Source organism: Cervus elaphus, chromosome 12, assembly GCF_910594005.1.
Source record: "Cervus elaphus chromosome 12, mCerEla1.1, whole genome shotgun sequence".
Classification (NCBI taxonomy): domain Eukaryota; kingdom Metazoa; phylum Chordata; class Mammalia; order Artiodactyla; family Cervidae; genus Cervus; species Cervus elaphus.
The window spans coordinates 70,628,439-70,651,523 of NC_057826.1; the positions used below are offsets into that span (position 1 = coordinate 70,628,439).

Here is a 23,085-nt window from a genome sequence, read left to right on the forward strand (position 1 = left end):
GGAATGTAATTAAGACACAATGGGACAGTTACGGAAAATTATCACATACAAATGTCTCAGCTAGACAGTAAGATACATGAGGGCAGAAATGGTGGCTATCATTTTTATTGCTGTGTTCCTAGCCCTTGATACAGTAGCTGGCACACATTTACATGCCATAAAGAGACCTACAGAACAAAATTTTTTAAAAATCCTTTACTTCCTTAAAATACTGCTCATCTGAATTTTTCAAAATGCTGAGTCCTCGAGGCTGCCTGGGCACACACATACACAGTTGCATGGGGCTTCTTCATTTAATGCACTCCCACCACTTCTTGAGATTCCCAGTTTTTGAACAAGGAGCTCTGTAAATTATAAGGTTGGTCCTCTCTAAGACTTTCTTGGACATTTAAGGTTATTTTATTAATAAAATGAAACGTTTTCCAATCCTTTTTTTCCATGGCACATTTATTACATAAAGAAAGAAATCTGGTTGGATAAAGTTCATACCTCCCGTCAAGGTTAATTTATTTCACTGTGTTGCAACCATGTTATGCACCTGTTTTTTACACAAGACCAGAGCTGCTCAAAAGCAGGGGATAGGACTTCACCTTCTTTCCCTCACATTTTGCACTGTAAAATGGCATATAGTATGTGACCATAAAACTGAGTTAATGAATTAACAAATAATTATAAGTCATTAACCTCCAAACTGTAAAAACTTAGGTCTCAAGAATGGTTATGCAGAAAATATTCAAGTCCATTCAGGTGCATGAAAATATAAAGTCACTTTCTCTCACCATAACATCACCAATGCTCAATGCTCAATGACACCACCCTTATGGCAAAAAGCAAAGAGGAACTAAAGAGCCTCTTGATGAAAGTGAAAGAGGAGCTGGCTTAAAACTTAACATCAAAAAACGAAGATCATGGCATCGGGTCCCATCACTTCATGGCAAACAGATGGGAAAACAATGGAATAGTGACAGACTTTATTTTCTTGGGCTCCAAAATCACTGCAGATGGTGACTGCAGCCATGAAATTAAAAGACGCTTGTCCTTGGAAGAAAAGCTATGACCACCTAGACAGGATATTAAAGAGCAGAGACATTACTTTGCTGACAAAGGACTGTATAGTCAAAGCTACATATTTTTTTCCAGTAGTCATGTATGGATGTGAGAGTTGGACCATGAGACTGAGCACCGAAGAACTGATGCTTTTGACCTGTGGTGTTGGAGAAGACTCTTGAAGAGTCCCTTGGACTGCAAGGAGATCCAACCAGTCCATCCTAAAGGAGATCAGTCCTGAATATTCATTGCAAGGACTGATGCTGAAGCTAAAGCTCCAATACTTGGGCCACTTGCTGCAAAGAACTGACTCACTGGAAAAAACTCTGATGCTGGGAAAGATAGAAGACAGGAGAAGGGGACAACAGAGGAAGAGATGGTTGGAAGGCATCACTGACTCAATGGACATGAGTTTGAGCCAGCTCTGGGAGATGGTGATGGACAGGGAATCCTGTGTGCTGCAGTCAATGGATTCGCAGAGTCGGACATGACTGAGTGACTAAACAACAACAACAATGCTCAAAGCCAATCCCGCAAAATACAGACCATCAAGTTCTCATGAGAGTCTCTAAATATCCTTACCATAGAGGGCAATGTTCATGGTGGAGGGCAAGGCTATTTGTCAATAGTTTTTGTATCATATGATATGAAACTTATACATGCATGCTAAGAGACAAACACTTAAAAATTCTGACCAGCTAGCTATGTTACATATATTGTCATAACAGAGCATATAGGCAGGTCTTAAAAACCACCTTGACCTGAAAAGAGATCAATTTTTTTTTTTTTTTGATAATTGGTTGATCAGTCAGTTGGCCAGTTAAGTCTGTCTGTCTCTCAAAAATGTCCTTTAAAAACTGGTCAAAGTGTCCTGTACCTGCGGTATTCTGGTAGTCACGTGGAAAGAAATTGAAGAGAAGAGGCCGGCAGTGTGATTGGCCAAGGGGGATTTAAATGAATGCAAATTCAGTTTCCATCAACTCCAGGAGGTTTAAACAAATGTGAGCTAGCGTGGGTAATGCAGAGACTTCACACAGAATCCAAAGTTCTGGCCTCCCCTAGAAAACTAGAAGGTATGGTAACAGTGAGTGGCATTTGTCTGAGACCACACCTCAGTCTGCAACACTTGCCATCACTGCCCAACGCTGTGAGGTGCTGCCAGCCACCAGCTTGTTTGCACATACCTGGCACACTTCAGTCATTTTTGCTGCCTGCCTGGATTCTCTAAGCTTCCAAGTTTTGGTCAGAAACTTGCTGGAAGGCTACTGTGATTGAGAGCACAGGGGTGAGGGCCTAGATTACTAAAATAGTCTTTGAAATGATCTAGTTCCCTCTGATGCATCCTACTGATGAAAATGATATCAATGAATAACACATCACTCTAAGAATGGCATCTCCCTTCTCAAAAAAGTCTCAGTGACTCCCAGTCAACCACAGTCAGCATAGCAAAGGTTTCCTGTAAAGAGCCAGAGAGTCAGTATTTTAGACTTTGTGAGCCATAGGGTCTCTGGGACTACTCAACTCTGCTGTTGTACCATGAAAGGAGCCCTACAATGATGTGACTGAACGGCAGTGCAATGCTGCGTTCTAAGAAATTTATTTACAAAAGCTGGCTGTGAGGTGGATTTGGCCCACAGGCAGGAGCTTGCTGATGTTTGAACTATAGTACGTTGCTGTTGTTTAGTTACTAAGTCACGTCCAGCTCTTTTTCGACCCCATGGACTGATGTCTATCAGGCTCCTCTGTCCATGGAATTCTCACGTTAAGAATACTGGAGTGGGTTGCCATTTCCTTCTCCAGGGATCAAACCTGCGTCTCCTGCATTGGCAGGTGGATTCTTTATCACTGAGCCACCAGGGAAGCCAGAACTACAGTATAGGATCCAGAAAATTCCTTACTCTGGCACTCAATGCTCCCCCTGTTTTAAATGTAGTTTACCAGTCTATCTTACCTTTTCAGACCCAGATCTAGTTTAATACTATCCTTGGGCAAATCACTTAACCCTTTAGAGCCTCAATTTCCTCATCTGTTAAAAGTGGAAATAGGGACTTCCCTGGAGGGCCAGTGGTTAAGACTCAGGGCTTCCACTGCAGGGGGTGCAGTTTTGATCCCTGGTTGGGAAACTAAGATCTAGCTAGCCAAAAAAAAAAATTTTTTTTTAAGTGGAAATAATATCACACCTAAAGAGCACAATTGCTATGAAAACTGAAGAAACATATTATCTGTGATTACTTATCAAGCATCCTTTCCTTCACTTCACTCCATGCGTTCCTGTCCTGGTCAAACTCCTCACTCTTCTTTGTCCCAAGGCTCTTCTCTCCCCTGCATCTTGCTCTGACTGTTCCCTCAATGACTTTTTTACTCGATTCCATGTGTTCAAATTCTTCCCATTCTTCTCATCCCAGCTTAAGTGCCAGCGTCATGAAAGCTTCCTTCATCTCTCTTAGTCATAAGTAATTGCTCTTTTCTCAAGCAAAAGGGCACTTTGCCCCTCTCTTAAGGCACTTAGGAACTTTTCCTCTTAGGACTGTAGAGGTGTCTTATTTCCCTTAAACTACTGGAACCACTTGAGGACAGCCATTATGCCTTCTGCATATCTGAGTGTCCTCCCTGATCCCACACTTAGCACTGTGCTATACACCAGTCAGTTGTTAGCAAATGTCTAAGTGACAAATGACTTGCACTGACAATTTTTACCCCCTTCCTTAAACAAGCATAAATGTTTAGTAAATACCCAGAAGTTGTAGAAAAATTATTTTCTGCATTTAGCTTTGGGGGAAAAAAATAACACGTAAAAGCATTTAAAAATCTAGCTCTAGTAAATCTAGCTGGTTGAGTCCTACGTATGGAAAAGGAAAGGATGCTCAAGGCCACCCAAATGTGCTAAATATTTACACATATCAGATTATGTACACATTCCAGGATTCCTGAAAGTATCCACACTGCTTTGTCCCCAAGGAGACCGAGGCTCCGTGAGGTTATACAACTTTTCCCAAGTCTGGAATCCACCTCTCTCACTCACGAAGTAAGAACTTTTTTGCATTCAGTCAAAGAACTGGGTAGACAATTTCTAACCTCCTCGGCTCCACTGCTCATGGACTTATTTTTGGCCCTGGCCTAGATCTTGGTTCTATTTTTGTTTCTTGTCTAAATATTTACTCTAGACTATCACACACAGTTGCTCATGATTACTCGTAGAAGAATACCTAGACTTGATTTCAAAGATGACATCTCACCCCCTCTAAAAAAATATCTGAAATATAGGGAGAAAAACATAGAAACAAGTTAGAGAAAGAAAAGAACTACTTTGAATTTACAAATGCTTTAGTAAAATTGATTTTTGAAAACCTTTTCTTCCTTCTTGTTATAATGTATCTCTAGAGACTTATTGAGGGCCCCAGTAAATTTCAGTTGCTGTTAAAGGTTACTGGGGAAAGACATGAATATGAGACAGGGCGGTGACATGTGTCCTCTGACAGTCCTGCTCAGTCTTTATTCCATAGAAATAATTCACAACCTTGGATAGTTGGGGAGGGAATTCTGCTTCTACTCCTTGGTTGCAGAGGAAATTCTGCTTCTATATAGAAAGCTCCAAGAAAATATTATTCCCATCCTCAATGAAAAGATCTGGATAATGGACAAAATCACACTTTTTCTTTAACCCATCAGAAAGCTGGGATCACAAGGCAGTTGAGGGAACTGCATTCCAAACAGTGATATATCCTTCCATTCAAAGGCTCAGATTCTCCATACTACAGCCTCCTTTTCTGGAAGATCTTAAAACTGAGCATACTTTGGAGTTTCTACAGGCTAGATGTGTATTCCTGCAGCTGAATGAAACCAACTCAGAACCCAGACTTCTGGGAGACTGAAGATGTCTTTACTCTTTTGACATCTAATTTTTCATTGATTCACAATGTACAAGGCAGAATATACTGAAATCATCCTGAACTTTATAATAACAGATGTGCCTTCATTTTTAACCATAGGGATTGGGCATACTAGCCAACCAAGAAGTAAATGAGATACAGGAGATGGGGTAGAGTGTTAGGCTGTTTCGTATTCCATGTCACTAATGGAATAGCCAATGACTTAGAGCAGCGTTCTCAAATTGTCTTCCAAAATACCTTAAAACTCAGCAAAGGTGCCTCAGGAAAAGAAGGCAGTGTTAAGGATTCTCTTAACCCCAGCATCTGTAAGACTGCTTCAACCAGAAAAGTTAAATTTTATTTGTTTAATATATTGAGGTTCCATGAATGTTTTCATTTGTATTAAAAAAAAAAAAAGCTCTTAAAAAAAATAAAAAGTTGGAAAACCCTAATGTATGGAACTCAGTGGAACCCACTGAATTTCCTGGGAGAAGGAGAAAAAAACGACCTTCTTGTCCAGGAGAACGAGAGCCAAGAGAAGTCTTCTTCTTAAAGAACTGTCCAGGGATCTCTGGGAGATAAAGAGCTGATTAAGAAGGCCTCTCAGAAGAATGATTCTTCTGACAGCCATAGTCACCAGATTCCAGCTTTGAGGCTTTAATAAAATATCAAAGCTTTAAAAATCAAAACACAGCCAGTTCTGCACTCTCCTCTGCTTGATACTTTCCAGAAATGTTCTAAGCCTGGAAGATCAACAGCCTCTGACAAAGACTTACAGACAGGCATTGTGGGGACAGATTCAGAGGAGCTGAAATGTGGGGAAATTAAGTACCCATGGGAGCATCCACTTACTTCCCTGTAATAAAGACATTACATTTCATTATGATTCATTTTCTTTGTGTTTTTGTGCTGGAAATTTTAATTGATCTTCCTGATTTCAGCCCTATTCTACTTTTCCATTTCTGCTTACTTCCTTTGCTCTTAATACCTTAGACTGGAGATGAAATGAATCCAATTGATTATACCCTATGATTCCTTCCAATTTAATTGACTGCAACTAACATTTTCTTTGGGTCATCTGTACTTTCCTGTTTCCTTTCTTTCCCATTACAAATAACTGTCTGAATTGTAACAAGACTGTCAGCCTATTAACCTCTGAATAACTCTTATGTATAAGCCTAGGTTATGTTTTTAATTTAAAAAGTCATACAGGCAACTCACTGCTGTCTGGACACAACTGATCTCAAATCATAGCTCAGGCTGAAATCTACAATCTAAAGAGTGGGGTTAATTTCAGCACTGAAAAATGAGTAAATGTTCTGGAAAAGGCAAAACCATGGAGACAATAAAAAGATGAGTGGCTGCGGGGCAAGAAGGAGATCTGAATAGACAAAGCACAGAGGAGTTTTAGCACAGTGAAAAATACTCTGTATGATATCAGATGTTATAATAGATTATATTACTACACAATTTGTCAAAACTCAGAAAATGGACAACACTACCAGTGAACCCTAAAGCAAAAACTATGGACTTTGGGTAATTATGGTGTATCAATATATTCATCTTTGGTTAAAAAAAAAAAAGTGTCATTATGATGAGTGACGTTGACAATGGAGGAGGCTATGCATGTGTGGGGACGGGAGGCTATACAGGAAATCTCTGTAGGAAATCCACCTACCTCTCAATTTTGTTGTAAACCTAGAACTGCTCAAAAAAAAATTTACAAAAAGAAAAAAAACAGGTAGATGACTCCCACAAATTACCATTCTGTTTTAAACACTTGTTGGTGCAATTTGTTAGAAATTCTCTAAATGATGATGATGAATTCATTTCAGCAAGTAGAAAACAGATAATCTGGTTATATTAGCAGGACATACTTGTTAATAACTCATTCAACTCTTGTAATGTTAACAATGGGACTGAGGAAGTGACGCAGGATTACAGGAGTACAGTTTTACTTATAGTGCCGCTAGCTTCAAAGAAGAAGCTCTGTTATCCATCCAGGATGGTGTGACCTAGAAACATTAACCACTGCATGACCCACACCATCTACACATCTTCACTGAAGATTTTCAAAGTCAATGGCTTTGGGAACATGGGTGGATGAAGGCAGAGGAAAGAGCGGCATTACAGGGACATAGTTCATGAAATGCATGTTGGTAAAAGCATGAAATCTGACCAGCTGTAATGTAAACCTGTTTAAAGAAGACTTAATATCACTCATCACTAGAGAGGTCAAAATAGTCTAGAAAGGGGGCACAGCAGGCTCTGAGCGCCAGTATGTGTAGTAACGGGTGTCTGAGTCAGCATGCTGCCGTGAATAACACCCAAGGTCACCGAAAGAGAGGATAAGAAAAGCTAAAGATCCAAACAACTATGTCACTAGGCTTATCCTAAACTTCAAAAACATGTGAACCAGAATCTACCAAGTATGAGAGCTCTTCATTCTGGTGGCTATTCTGAAATACACAGAAGAACATGATCGGCAAAGGGACGTGAGAAAAACATGCCCTTGTCTGTGGCCTCGTAAATTCCAGCATGGACCTCTTTGAAGGGTGGATAAGGTTTTTGTGGGATGGGAAAGGTATTGGCACCTACTGAAGATCATGCTTCTAAATAAATGTCTTGCCAGTCTGGCTTCCCAGGGTGGGTTGGCCTTACCAGTCATTATTAGGGACACCTTCTATAAGTAAAGTGCTATTATAATAAAGTGCTATTTTTATGGTTTCCCTTTAGGAGAAAAAAACAAGAGACACTGTATAAGAAGCTGCAGAGATGAAATACCAACAGATTATTCACTCCCCTGTCATGATCTCCTTGCAGCCTTGAACTAAGTATCGTCAGGTCAAGGAGCCAAAAATACTATTCAAAGAGACTTTGGGGAAGCCTGGGAGTGGCTTGATTGCTTAAGAGAGTTCAGTTGTACATAGTTTCTGGTACTTTAGATGGAGAAGGCTGAGGTATTTTCCTCATTAGGATTCCCTGCAGCACAGACGGTATTAACATCATAGGGGTTGTTTTTAACATGCTTTTAGAAGGTGTTGCTATGTCAGGGTATCCTTCCAAACACCGCCTAGTAGCCTGGACATTAGAAGGAAGGTATGGGCACTCTGTGAAATTTTCTCTACATCTTTCGATACTCCTCAAGTGTCCATAGGTACTGTCCTCAGTTCACTGAGTCAGGACATTTCTCCACACCAGGGTGGGGGGAAGAGGGCAAAGGTCCAGCTTGGGTTCTAAATAATAAGGGCAGGAGATCCGTGCAGAGGCTGTAGGAACTGCCCTTATTTCCACCTGCCTTGAGAACACTCCTTCATGAAGTGTGTTTCTGAATTCTTGATAAAACTACTACACAGAGATACTAGTTATGAAAGCCAATGAAATAAAGTCACTCTTTATTGTCAGTAAAGAACCAAAAATACAATATATGTATAACTGAACCACACTCCACCTAAAACTAACATGATATTGTAAATCAACTATACTTCAATTAAGAAAAAAAACCTACAACACAAAGATTAAACTTATCATCTCCTCAATGTAAACAGACATTTCTCCCTCACTGCAGCAGCTGATGGAAACATCATGAACTCGTCTATGTGGAATGTTTCTGAAGGGTAAGAAAATAAAACCCCAAGAAGACAGCCATAGACAATATGAAATAATGGGTAGCCTCAAAATCATTTATCTCAGGCAGGCCAGCAGGGCTACAGACTTGGGATAGACGCACACTCTTCTATGCTTATTCCCTCTTCAGAGTCTGATCCTTGACCTTGACTAACCCTTCTATCCCCATGGCCCCCAGGCCAGTCTCACTAGCAGCCATGGTAAGACAGACCAGCCAGAAAGTAAGACAGGTCTTAGACTTAAAAGACAGCTCCTTACACATCAGAATCTAGCCTCTCAGTGATTCCATGATAAATTAGCCCATCACTTCCACTTCCTACATTTGACAACTTTCTCTACCTCATTCCTAAGATATTTTTCTATTTACAATGAAGGAAGTCCTCCTAGACACCGCATTTCACCAGCTTACACAATCAGTCACTTGATAGCTTTTGTGGGTTATCACTAGTAGTACCCAAACACACTTTGACTTCAAATGATTAATTGCAGAACAAAGGCCGCTTCCGTTTGCAGAGTGTCTCCCCCAAGACACAGGGGAGTGGAAGTAGGGGGGTCCTGGACTTGCAATGGAATGCAATGATCAGTTAAAGCCAATCACTCTGCACTTGGTAGACGAAACACCCTGAGCCGCCTGGGCGATTTAGGTGCAGAGTGAAAGGTAACAGCATTGTGTTTCCTTGTCCAGGGAGAGGCGTCTGGGAGACAGCTTGGAAACTCAAGCCGGCCGTCGGACATAAATCCACAAGTTTAATTGCAATGCACTCCTAGTCCTTGGAAGACATTTCCAATCCTGATAATGAAGACATGCACGTGCTTGTAGATGTCCCCTCCTCCTTTGGTTTTGAAACCTCTACCACCAACTGAGTCTCACCAAAAACTGGAACTGATCAGAGCCTGTTTGCAGGGGTGACTAAAACAAAAAGGGGAGGAAGCAGGGGAGATTGGGTGGAGCAGGCAGTCTTTCTGGCGCCCCTCAAATTACACTACCCAGGCAGCCCCCCATTCCATCCATTCTCTGCCCAAGGCAGGAGCTGTCAGGAGTCCCACAGATAAGCAATTTAGAAATATTCTAGCTGAATGAAGGAGACTTACTTTGGGTTTCCATTGCTGTCTGCCAAGCTAGGGAAATAGAGTGTGGACAGATGCTCTCAAAGGTTCTTATGTGAGCTCTAAAGAGGTTTGAGGCTTGGCACAGCCATGAATCCTAAAGATCTTCACTTCCCTTTTTTTTTTTTTTAAGACAAATTGAAAGTAATACAGTCAAGAACAGAGAAGGTGATTGTTTTACCCCACTAACTAGTCTTTCTTGTTTTGAGCATGTCTATCCTCTTTAACCAAGCTATAAAGATTTTAGATACCTGAGCAAAAGCAACCCATATGGGATATGTTTGGGGAATTCTACCACCTAAGTCTAAATAAATAAGATCTCTCATCTATCAGCAGTAGGCAGCAAATTTTGTAATCAATTTCAACATGCCAAATGAAAACACAGTCATTGTTTATTTGTTCAACAAATATTAATTGAGCACTCACTATGTATGAGGGAATAGAAGATGCCAGAGAGAGAACAAATAAGTATGGAGGCATTGCTCTTGTCTTCTCTGTGTGTTAGTCACTCAGTTGTGTCCGACTCTTTGCGACCCCATGGACTGTGGCCTGCCAGGCTCCTCTGTCCACGGAATTCTCCAGGCAAGAATACTGGAGTGGATTGACATTCCCTTCTCCATTGTCTTCTAGGGCTTATGATTTATTTGAGGGGAAAATGTCTATAACAAAATTAATGGAAAAGAAATCACTAATACCAAAATTAAAGAGACAGTAACCATCTCTTTCCTCCCTCCCAAATTTTGGAGGAAAGATAGCTCACAGAGATCAGAGAAAGCTTTATGAAGGAGGCATTACGTGATCACCAGGTTAAATTCTTTCAGAATAGGAAGCTTCAGAGCACTTAAGGAATAGATATTTTAAAAGTACGTGCTTAAATCAAGCTGATTAAGTGGTGCACGTTTATGTTAGGGGATTGGTTGAACGTAGTGAGACTCCCTGGGAATATGAACTTCTTCCCATCTCCAAAGCTGATCTGATAGATTTCATCAGGGGATGAAGCCAAGGCATTTACTGAAGCAACCAAACACAAACTGTGTTCTTGCTCATCTTCTCTATGAGGAGCTTTCTAAAATGGCGAGTCCCTAGGTTCTACCCCTCTGCGATTCTGATTTGGTAGATCTGACAAAGCTCTCCAGGTGATTTAGAAGACCTGCCAAATTTGGAAGTGACTGATATCCAGCATTCCCATACAGGTTTCTGAATCTCTTCTACAACTTTTGCAGAGGGTGGCCCTTTTGATGGCTAACCATCTTCCCAAAGTGCCCCCTAGCCCCCTCATTTTTCCTAGGAATTCACTTCCTCCTCCACACTCACCCTGCCCAGATCCTTAATGCTCACTCAGCATCATTTTGTACTATGTTGAAAAGTCCTTTCTCTATCAATAAACAATTATCAGGCTCTACACTGGAGATGTACCACAGAAGATATGACAAGGAATGGGCTTATATCCTAAAGGTGGAAAAAGACATGTAAAGTACCACAATAACACGTTGGAATGAATTAAGTGCTAAAGCATAGTAAGAAAAACATGCTATCTGATACCAGAGGAAGATGTAATTCTTTTACTTAGGGGAGAGGCGTTGGAGGTAGCCCACACAATGAGAAAACAAGGGAAGGATGTGCAGATCTGAGTCAACATCCTGAGTGAGGGAGATGAGGATATGGGAAATGAGGCTGGAAAATAGGCTAAGGTAAGTTTTTGGACGCTCATGCTCTAAGTTGGGAGAAATATGGAATTATTGAAAAAGCTCAAGCTTTAGTTGTCACATAAGACCTAGGTTCTTATCCCCATCCTGTACCTTAGGAGTGAAACTGTGATGCTGGCAATTCATTTACTCTCTCCTCTGCTTAGTTGTACAACAGCAATACACCTTTTCAGGGCTGTTGTAAGGCTCTCAAAGTTAATAAATATAAGAACCAGTCAAGGCTGATTTTCTTCCTTTTATTTCAGAACAGAATATGCTTAAATAGGAGTATGTTTAAGGAAACAGATGCAAAGTCAACATTGTTAATCAGCTATAACCCAATACAAAAAGTTAAAAAATGTATATATGTTACAGCTAAGTAAAAAGAAATAGATGTGATCTAACTTCTGTTTTAATGAGATAACTGGATACAATATTAAGTGCCAATGAAGAGGAGATAGAAAAACTCTAGGTAGAGAGAAGAGTCGGAGGATGTAGCAGTAATCCAGGGAGACATAAGGTCCTGAACTAGGGCAAAGTCTCTGAGAAAACAGGGTGAAAAAGCAGCCACTAAGGAGGCAAAGCTGAGAAGTTTGCAATGAGTGGAAAGTGAATCTTGTAGCATTAATATGATTCCAGTTTCCAGCCTGCCACTGACTAGTAGGAGGAGGAGAGGGAAATGAATGTGTTCCCTAACCAAAGGAAGCTAGGGAGCCTCAGAGGAGTAGGCATACTGAATCGCAGATGAAGGCTGGGCAGCCTGTGGGAATGCTCAGTGTGAAGTAGGAGATTTGAGTCCAAGACTTAGAACTAAGAGGTTGCTTCTGGGTAGGAGGACTGGGCAAAGAGGTGTTCAATGAAGTTGTGAGAATTATTGGGATTAACTAGGGACAGAGTACAAAGAAGAAAAGAGGAACAGGGATCCGAACCCTGGGGAAGATCCATGCTTAAGGAACAGAAGAAAAAGAGGAGCTGATGAAGGAGATGGAAGAGGGATGGTCACTTTGCAGAAGGAGCCCCAGAATACCCTCAGAGCACCTTCAAGATGGAAGAAACTAGCATCAGTGTCAAAAGCTAGTAATGGCGAGAAGTCAGATGCTTGATTCCGCAAATGGGAAAGGGGGCAAAGTCTGCCAATGATCTCAACATTCATTTCTCCTGCTCTCTTTAGTAACAGAAATCAGGGCTTCCCCAGTGGTTCAGACAGTAAAGAATCTGCCTGCAATGTGGGAGACCTGGGTTCGATCCCTGGGTTGGGAAGAGTCCCTGGAGAAGGAAATGGCAACCCACTCCAGTATTCTTGTGTGGAGAATTCCATGGACAGAGAAGCCTGGTGGGCCACAATCCACGGGGTCACAAAGAGTCAGACATGACTGAGTGACTAACACTCATCAGTCTTTAGCCGGACCCTGGCTCCTAGAGAAACCTGCCTTACCTGGTCTCCCTTGCATAGAGCTGTGAGACTGAGTTCTGCTTAGTGAAATATGCGTACCTTTCAGGCCACACCCTTTAAAGGAAAGGGTGTGCCAGCCCCTTTCCACGGACAGGAACTCAGAGCTGTGGACATCATGTGAGCTGTTGTTGGCCTTGCGAATAAGGACCACACCTAATGATGGTGGTCACAAAAGTAAATCTGGATGCGGGATTTCTAAACAATTTACACTCAGATTGTTATGCAAAAGTAAAATTTACTTTGGTCTTTGTTATGGCAGCAGAGCCTTCATCCTTACTGACACAGAAAGGAGAGTGTTACGGAAAAGGAAGTGCAGAGATGAATATAAACTCTTCTTTTAAGAAGCTGGAAGGAACAGGAAATAGATAATTTCCAGAGGCAAGAGGATCAAAAGAGGTGTTTTAGTTTTTGAGAATCAATGATCCCATAATTTTTACCATTAAAAAATCTACTATCTCCTCTCTTTATTCATGACATATTTTTAACTTTGCATAGGGGTTTTAATGTTTTAGCTTGGGAAATAAGCAGGTTTAATTCTCTGTGATCAGGATAATCACACATTCTGTTTATAAGTTAACTTGTTGGGACCTATGCTGCTGCTGCTACGTCACTACAGTTGTGTCTGACTCTGCAACCCTATGGACTGTAGCCCACATTTACCATTTGTGTATTTGTACAGAACCGTTCACACTTGACTTAGGAAAATTCAAAGTTATGCCAATCAACTAGGGGGTGATTATTTGTATTACTAAAGGGGTCCTTTAAAATATGAAGTTTCTTAGCAGTTGCATATATACGTGTTCAGTCACTTGGTTGTGTCTGACTCTGCCACCCCATGACCCCCTGTAGCCTGCCAGGCTCCTCTGTCTATGGAATTTTCTAGGCAAGAATATTGGAGTAGGCTGCCATTTCCTTCTCCAGGGGATCTTCCCAACCCAGGGATTGAACCCAGGTCTCCTGCATTGCAGGCAGATTCTTTACCACTACGTCACCTGGGAAGCCCTTTTATAGCAGTTAAGTGCATATAAATCATTTAACCACATAACAGAAGGCTGGGGAAAAGAAAGTTAGCTTGTTAGACATTACTGTAATGATCATGATTCAATAAATAAAAATTTTAGTTTGTGGAACTTTTTCCAGGAATAACTTTATCATATAAAGGGAGGAATTCTTGTAATGTCTACACTGCAATCAACAGCTTCTTTGTGGGTTGAGTGACGGCCACTCCAAGTCCCCAGCTCCTGGTCCTAAAGTGACCTGAGCAGTGGGGCCCTGAGAACAGCTCTGGGATAACCCCACAACAGCTCTGAACCATCTGCTGTCAAGGGTATGGCAGTTGCATAATTAACCATAATTGCTGCAACTAGTACACTTAAAACAAAAACTCTGTTGTTATTTAGCTGAACTTAAAACACCCCAACTAATAGTCCATTCCCCCATGGTGTAAATTATAGTTATGTATATAACAAAATGTCTTATTTGCATTTCATATAAAATTTACCAAACTCCTTATTCACTCATTACTCAGCCATTATGGGTTTTTAAATGGTACTTTTAAAGTTTGACTTGGCTCAGGGTTGAATTATTTGTCAAGACTTTATTCCTGGAGTCATGACTCCCCTGGGACTTCTTTACCTTTTGCAAATTCATAGCTCATTTTGTGGGTAGCAGTGGTTTGTGGCCTCTATATGTGCATGTGTGGGCATATGTGGGGAGCAGTCTTAACATATCCTAGAGAGTGGGAAACTTCATAAGGAAGAGTTGTATATGCCAGAGAAATTAAACAGGAAAAAAGAAAAAAAGCAGAAAGTGAGTAAAGAATAGTCAATGAAGGTAGCAGCAAAAATTAAGTTACCTCCTTGCCACTATGCATATGGTTCCGATAACCCATTGATTTAATAAGTGGAAGAAATGTGTGTTACAAAAATTCATTGAATGTTTGCATGTCAAGAGACACAAATACAAAAGTGAATGAAAAGGTAAAACTGAACCAAAGCTGCTTCTGAGAATAAAAATCTTGAGGAACTTTCATAAACCAGCAAATGCAATGTTGGATGCAGATAAGCAGAGGAAAATTTTTTGTGTGTATACTTTTAATGAAAAAAATGTGGTCTTCAAGACCAACCTGAGTATTTTAGGGGAGGAGCTGGGGGTGTGAGCCAAGGTAGCTGCTGACAGTTACTAAGGCCAAGAGGACAGTGGAAACTCTGCTTGTCTCCAAAGCTCTCCTCAACTCACCACCACACCTTGGCTTGAAATATATTTTGGTCTAGTCCCCTATGAGCTCAGGAGCAAAGGTGAGGGACATTATCTCAGAAAGAAAATGCACAGTTTCTCAGAATATATAGAAGAAAATAGTTTCTTGATTCATAGAGATTTCAAACCAGAAAAGATCTTAGTAAGCATTTAGTTCCTGCCTCATCCCAATACATACCTTTTACAAATGTGATATTTGGGTCCCTCAAGCAATAAGTGACTGGCTCAAGATCATAAAGCAGACTAATTGCATAAAAATGCCGATTTTCAACTCTCTATCCAGAAGTCATTTTTTATACTATGGAGCACTTCCAGTACTCAGGAAGGGTAGAAGAGCCTGGTATATTTCACTAGAGAGTAAGTTCTAGTACTTGGGCAGCATGAGGACTGGGTGGGTCACAGACTGAGGTCTAGGGAGCGGGGCACTCTGAATTTGTGTCTAGTCTTAGAAGCTTGCCATTTTGGCTTAATAATGGCTTTCATGACAAGCAAAGTTTAATGCTGTTATATACCATCACATAGTAGCTTGCTCCTCCACTGACAGAGTTAATCCACAGGTAAACCATACCCCCAGTTAAGTACTGTTTCTTCAACTCAAATACCGAATTGTGTCCTGACACCATCTTAATAATAGGGTTTATCATTCATTTGCAAGGCACAAGCATACTGAACTTTTCAATCAGTCATCTGTGTGTTTAGACATTGTTCTGGGTCTCATGAAGAGTACTTGTTACCCTGCAATGGAGTTGCATCATTCAGTTTTAAATCAAACTAATGTGGTGTTGGAGAAGACCCTTCAGAATCCCTTGGACTGCAAGAAGATACAACCAGTCCATCCTAAAGGAGATCAGTCCTGGGTGTTCATTGGAAGGACTGATGCTGAAGCTGAAACTCCAACACTTCGGCCACCTCATGCAAAGAGTTGACTCATTGGAAAAGACCCTGATGCTGGGAGGGATTGGGGGCAGGAGGAGAAGGGGACGACAGAAGATTAGATGGCTGGATGGCATCACCGACTTGATGGACATGAATTTGGGTAAACTCCGGGAGTTGGTGATGGACAGGGAGGCCTGGCGTGCTGCGATTCATGGGGTCGCAAAGAGTTGGACACGACTGAGCGACTGAACTGAACTGAACGTGCATTCAAGCAGACCATGTTAAGCAGAACAAGGAGCAAATATCGTCTGTCACCTAAAATCTACTTCAAGTGGCCTAAAGTAGTTTTCAAAATTGCCATTTCATTTGGAAGTGACTTTGTCCCCTTGAAAATACTATTATTGATCCTTAAGTTTTCCCAATGATTTTGGGGATTTTAGTTGGCCTTTAAACACATCTAAAAATGAAGTGAATGAAGTTATTGAATCCCAAACTATAGTATTTTTCCCTAATAATTACAAGCTATCAAGTTTTCATTTGGTTACGAACTTAATTTTTGAGGATGTTTTCATACTATGTTATGCTGAAAGTGAAAGTATTAGTTGCTCAATCATATCCGACTCTTTGTGACCCCATGAACTGTAGCCTGCCAGGCTTCTCTGTCCATGGGATTCTCTGGGCAAGAATACTGGAGTGGGTTGCCATTCCTTCTCCAGGGGATCTCCCCGACTCAGGGACTGAACCTGGGTCTGGGTCTCCTGCATTGTAGGCAGAATCTTTACTGTCTGAGGCATCAGGGAAGCCCCCTGATATTTAGTGTTGTTAGGATTTATTGGATTTCTGGGAAAAGTACAATAAAAATGATAACATCAAACAGCATTAAATGTAATACTAGAGCAATCATATTGTTTCTCATCATTAAAGCAGTCATATTGTTTCTCATTTCATTATAATAGAAGAATTCAAGTTAGTTCTCTTATTTCACCATAATGAATGTGATGCCAATAGTTTGAAAGCTAAAACCCTTAGCAGATATAGAGAACAACTGAAAAATCCCTCATTTCATGAGAAAATCCCGGATATTAACAAGTTTGTTTTAAACTGGATGAGCAGTAATACATATAACGTGCTAAGATTTCTTAACAAAATGATTTTTGTAAACAAGCTGCTTCCACAAATATTTTATGAGCCACCATTAACTTTCAGAGATGTTGTTTTAGGTTGGAAACCTTGGTGATCCATCTCACAAAGCACGGCTGGAATGAAGAAACCCCTGGAACTGCTAAATGAGATCTGAAAAGGGTCCCGGGAAGTCATGACCCTTTAAAGGTGTTGGTTTACAGAGTGTGAAGTGGGCAATTCACCAGCTACACCCAGGAAGCAGCACAGCAAGTGACCGTCACTAGGGGGACAGGTCATTCTGAAGGGCAGCTGGAACCACCGCAGGCCCAGAGTGAGCGTGGTCCAACTTCTGTGATAGGGAAAAACTCCATGTGGAATATGGTTCAGTATTTCAGTAGTAGTTTATCCAAATGAAAAGCGACTCATTACCCTCTCTGCTGGTGTTTTGGGACTATTTTCAGGGCTCCAATGAAAAGGAGAAATTCACTAAGGGCTATGATCAAAGTCTAAGATGTAAAATCTCAAGCAAAGGCAGGACATTCAGGGCCCGCCAAGGAATTCCCTGGCCTTCGGGTGTGGACGTGGAGAGCTGACTAGCCTGCTACTACCTCGTTAGAGACAGAAGAACTTGGCTCTGCCACTTTTCTGAGGCTCACAGAACACAGAATGCATTCCACAGAAGCTTATTTTAGCTTAAAGGGCTAAACAAGAGATTGCGGGGTGAGAACAATGGGTTGGATGTCAAGATTTTTAGGATTTTTTTTCATGCTGTTATCAACAATCTATTTTCTTAACAATGTCACTTAACTTTTTTCTGCTTCACTCTATAATGGATATACTCAGTTTAATTCCCATGTTCCAAAAGAGGTATGGTGGGAAGAAGATATGTTGATACACATTTTTAAAGCTCTGTGACCTCCTTAGAAAGCAAGCATAAGAAAAAATTCCCAGAGAAAATATTTATAGATTTAGTAAAACTGAGTCAAGAAATCTCTAAATTATGAGTTTTTTAAGGTAGCTTTATAAGGTAAAATATATGAGTGTACTGTGTGTGTCTGCATGTGTATAGCTATATTATATATACACTTTTTCTCTGATTCCAAAGTAAAGAACAGAAGTACTGAATTTTGGACTTTAGGGTCTCAATGTTTAGTGAGATATAGATGTTACAATTAAACCACTTCCCTTCATTTGTTGAATTTTTTTTTGTCTCCAACCTCACTTTGAATGACACTCTCATACATCTGTTCTGCAGGAGTAGCAGCAAGACCTGTTTGAAGTTTAAATCCATGACACCCTTTGTAGAACAGTGGCAACCTGATCAAAACACTGATCAAGCAGAAATGCTTTTTTTTCCCCCCTGATCAACAGGGCCAAACGCAGTCTTTCTCTAAGGAGAACGAACACACACACTCTCCCTATATTCAGTGCCGAGGTTTTCCTTCTACCCCCAACTAATAAAATCAGGAGGTTGCAATGAGGCGAGCGGCACGCAGTTTGATGTCCTCAGCAGGATGCGGGGAGTCAGAAGTGGTGCTGTAAATCCAGAGCGGGGCTTCCACACCGTGTTAAGTGTGGCCCGACTCTCAGAGACTTCCCTTTGATGCGAGTTCAGTATATTAATGGGAAAAGCATTCACTTTTATTTGTCTGTACTGTCTGCGACAGCAAGGCTGCCTCATTTAGCTTGGGCCGACATGAAAATACACAGAGAAGCAATCTGTTGCAAATTAGCACAGCTCCCCTTTCATTTACTAGCTAGTAATTGGAAGGGGTTAAGAAAGTGTAACTTATCAGATCACGTGAGAGTATCTGCCCGTGTGGACAGCAAGCCCTCCCACCCCCACATTTCCTTATAAACTCTCAATAATCCTTTCCTGACGTCCACTTGATCTGAAAGGCAATGCTGACACGGGGGAGATGTCCACGCCTCATTAGGGTTGAGAAGGTGGTTTCCTAGACTCCCAGGGTTAACCTGTCTATTAGAGCCTTACCTTTCTTTAGATATGTTTTTACTCTCCCGTTTCCAGATTGTCTTGAAGTCACTGCAAAATTCGTACCACACCATAAACACGTAGTTGGGTGTGATCTCCTTCTCACCAGACTTTGGCTTCATCCCAAAATAGCCTACTGTTGTTTCAAAACTGCAAATGTAGAGGAATAACAAAGTGTGAGGTGGAGGGTGAGAAGCTGTCAATGCCAAAACCCATTATGTGAAGAGAGAAGACACTCGGAACTCCTCACCGCCCCCACCGCCCAACCTTTTCTAGTTTAGAAGCCAGGTTTAGCAGTCATGGTGGCTTATGCTAAGCCTAAGTATTGAAACCAATTTTCTAAGAAATTCAACATGATTGGGGATACTGTTGGACACATCTTATCGGCATAAAATCAGCATGAACAGTTTCAGGGTGTACATAGGTAAAAACTTTGGGGTTTGTTCTTCATCTCAAATCCATGTCATTTACCCACTCTTTGTGTTATGCTGAATGATTACATGGAACACTGATGCCATGTTGGTTCTGTACCACTAGCAGCGGACAGTGAGAGAGCCTGCAGGGAATTCTCAATCTGTTGAGTGCTCCATGGAAAATAGAGAGACTGTTTTATCCTTATTCTGGCATCTGCTGGCTTTGTAATCTTGGGTCAATCATTCAACACTTGACTCTCAATTTTCCCAAGGGTAAAATAAGAGACTTAGACTATATGATCTTTAAGAAGGCTACATTTTAAAGCTTATCATAAGAATACAAGCCACCAATGTGCAAAAACACATATAACTGAGGATGTAGCAAGGATTGGAGGAAAAACCATTTTTGGTCTTAAAAATGATCTCTAATCTGGGTCAGAAAAGAATCCAGGTTTTATAAGGGTGATTCCCAGATATCACTAAGAAACTCCTGACCAACCCCATGGAGGCTTGTTCCCAGATGACTACCCAGGCCCCCCAAGCAGCCCTTCTTGGAGGCACCAGCTTTGCAGCAATTTACAGCTCTGCACTCAATCCTTCCCCCCACCCACTCCAAGCCCCACAAGCTCATTTGCCGTGAGCAAGAACACTTAAATAAATGACCCCCTTTTCTAGGGTGTTGGAAACTAATCAAAGCAAGAATGACTGGCCAGGGTTTATTACTCAATGCTCTATCATCTGTTCAGACACAGGGTTTTTTTTTTTTGTGGCCATCCCGAATACGGAGTTTCTAATGGAACTCTATTCAACAATGATTGTAAAACCCTGAAGCCCCGTTACTATTATGGAGCATACTTTCATCTCGTTCTCAGTTATTGGGCAATATGTATCTCATAAGATTTTATCACATTTCACAGATGAACTGTTAATTGATTCCATGGCTATGATTAGGCGAGATCCAAGCTGGAGCTGCAGCTCTGAGTCCCATAAATTCTTTGTGCTTCTGTAAATAATAAATCTGTTTTTAATGCAAATTAAAACTACTGGTCAGGGAATTTTGGCTCTCAGTTATTAAAAGACTAGAAGTGCATAGGTGGAGAAAGGCAATAACTGCAGTAATTTCTTAAGGGACTCTCTTATAATTCCAAACACACATATTCTGGAGCAAAACCAGAAAGGAGCAATGTCCACTTTTGCTCAGACATGACTCCTAATTCTGCGGCGGTCAAAACACTGATAAAGCCCAATGTACAGTCTACAGCATATACTTTTATTTCATTCAAAATGTAAACTACATTGATTGTATTATAGCATGGAAATATGTACGGAGAGAGTTCTGTAACCTAAAGGAACAGACCATGAATTTCTTATGGAGTCACAAGGTTTTAAAACTGGAAGGGATTTGGGGTCAGTCTGTCCAATGTTCCCATCTTACAGATGAGAAAACAGAGACCTAGAAGGACTGAATGACCTTATTCATTGGCAGAACTGGGTCTACGGAATCATTTCTCAGTGAAATGCTTTTTCTGCTCTACCCACTGTTCTGTTGTCCATACTCATTGACACATGCATTTAAGAAATAAAATAGTCAAATGTTGGTTTGTTTCCACTTTTGACACAGTTGCTGCTTGTATGACACATAACATGCATTATCCCCCGCAGAACACACCATTATTTTTCTCTGTTCCTTATTTGGACCTTCTACACAGACACATATTTACTTGTGCACTTTAGAGAGAAGAGAAAGTCTTTCATGTTTGGTCTTCAGAGGGACAAATTATCTTCCTACTTTTCCAGCAGGATATAGTGAAGAGCACAGAAACGCCAGTTACCACAGTGCTTTAACCCCAACTCTGGCATTCTTTGGAGTGTAGATGGCGAGACCAAGACGCTGAAAGTATGCTGCTGCTTCAGAGAATGACAGCATTGTTTGGTGGGTTATTACAGAGCTTGAGAAAAGCGTTTCATCATCCTGTGGGCCTTGCTCTTTCTAGCTCTGAAATGAAGCTAACCATGTACCCTCACCACCTTTCCCCGGGGACGGGGGAGCCTGACTTGCTAACCCTCAAAGAGGATGAAAACTAAAGGAAGGAATGAATTTCAGCAGCTTCTCCCCTATGTGTTTAAGAAAGCAAGTGAACCTCTTCAGAAGAACCAACGCAAACAGAGTTGCAGAGGATGGCCTGGCTTTGGCACTTGGCAAGTTTAACGAAGACAAAGCCACTCTGAGGGTGTGCCTCGTTGGATTTCAGTGTGATCCCTTTGTTCCAGGAAAAGCCAAACGCTAGAATATGAACCCACAGCTATCTGATAAGGTCTAGACTACTCCCTCCCATCCCCAAACACAACTCTCTTCCTTTCAAATTCAATTCTGATTCACAGAAGACTGATTATTGAAAACCTTCTGTAATTTGGACATGAAAACTGCTGCTATTCGACAATATTGGAATTTTCTTTTGTTTCTCAGCAGGTAACTAACATAGTTTTCAACTTTTGAAAGACAGGTTTCTAATTGTATATTAGGTTCTATAAAACCTGTCTACCCCACTCTCAATTGCTCCCTGATTCTTTTTCTCTCTGCTGTAACTCCTTTTTTTTTTTTTTTTTGTCTGATTCCATCTTTTTCAACTCAGCTAAACATTTTGAGAGCTCAGACAACGATTCTATCAAAGAGCCCATGGCAAAGGGAACGGTTTTTCTTTTGCAGCATTGAGATGCCAGGGCGGAACATATCCGTTTATTGCCCCTCATGCATGCCTTCAGAAACTGCTGAGGAAAAGCAAATATTCCTTAGCCTCAGAGTAAATTGTTTCTCTTGAGAATACAACATAAGAATTTCCTAAATCTCACACGAATGTTGCAACACTGACCACCAACCTCCTTCAAGAGTGTAACCAAACAACTGTGGTTTCTACATTAAAGATGGGATCTAACATATTTCATGTATGACATGAAAGCTAGACTACCTTCACCACAAAGTCACGGAAAACGCTGACAACCAAAATTTATGACCCCCCTCAGCATAGCTAATGCACAGCAGCAACATCAGCCCCTCTCACGAGGGCCTCCTTTTCCTGGAGCGAGAATCTTGAAGAAGAATTAGATATTTGACATCCACCTTGGAAAGTGAAATTTTGTTTGGCCTGATACCCATGTGCCCTTGTGAATGATCTTTTTTTATGCTTGTGGGATATTTATATAACACAGACACACCAGCTTGACATGCTGATGAAGGGAAGCTTAATAGAGGGATAATGTAAAATATATATAATACTTAGGGGATAAAGCCAATAAAGGGGCACAATCTAAAAATCTATAAACAGAATCATGTGATCATCTTGGTTGTTAAAATTATCATGCAAAGATGCTAATCATGATTCAAGAACATGTCTGCACTTAGAACATTGTGAGATGAGCCTTCACCTTGCTTTTATCTGCATTTTAATTTTATTGGCACTTAAGTGGGAAGAAGGGCAAGATGTCAGCATTCGTCAATGCAGAGCAGAAACAGCACTGACTACCGACTTTCAGAACTCTCAGAAATTGTGCTGAAACCGGAGGAAAAGGGCTCATTTCTAGAGCTTGTTCACTTGCATTTAGTGAACTCTTCTCCTCACACATTTGTCAAGTTCATTTT

At 41.0% G+C, this 23,085-nt stretch overlaps 1 protein-coding gene across 2 annotated transcripts in view; it reads right to left on the minus strand.

Annotated features, from left to right (window-relative positions):
• Positions 1-23,085, minus strand: part of FMN1 (formin 1) — a 437,633-nt gene that overhangs the window by 17,615 nt on the left and 396,933 nt on the right. For both annotated transcript variants that reach the window (XM_043919297.1, XM_043919298.1), the window contains one exon: positions 19,036-19,185. In XM_043919297.1, coding sequence (XP_043775232.1) covers positions 19,036-19,185 — 150 coding nt within the window. The remainder of the gene's footprint in view (positions 1-19,035; positions 19,186-23,085) is intronic.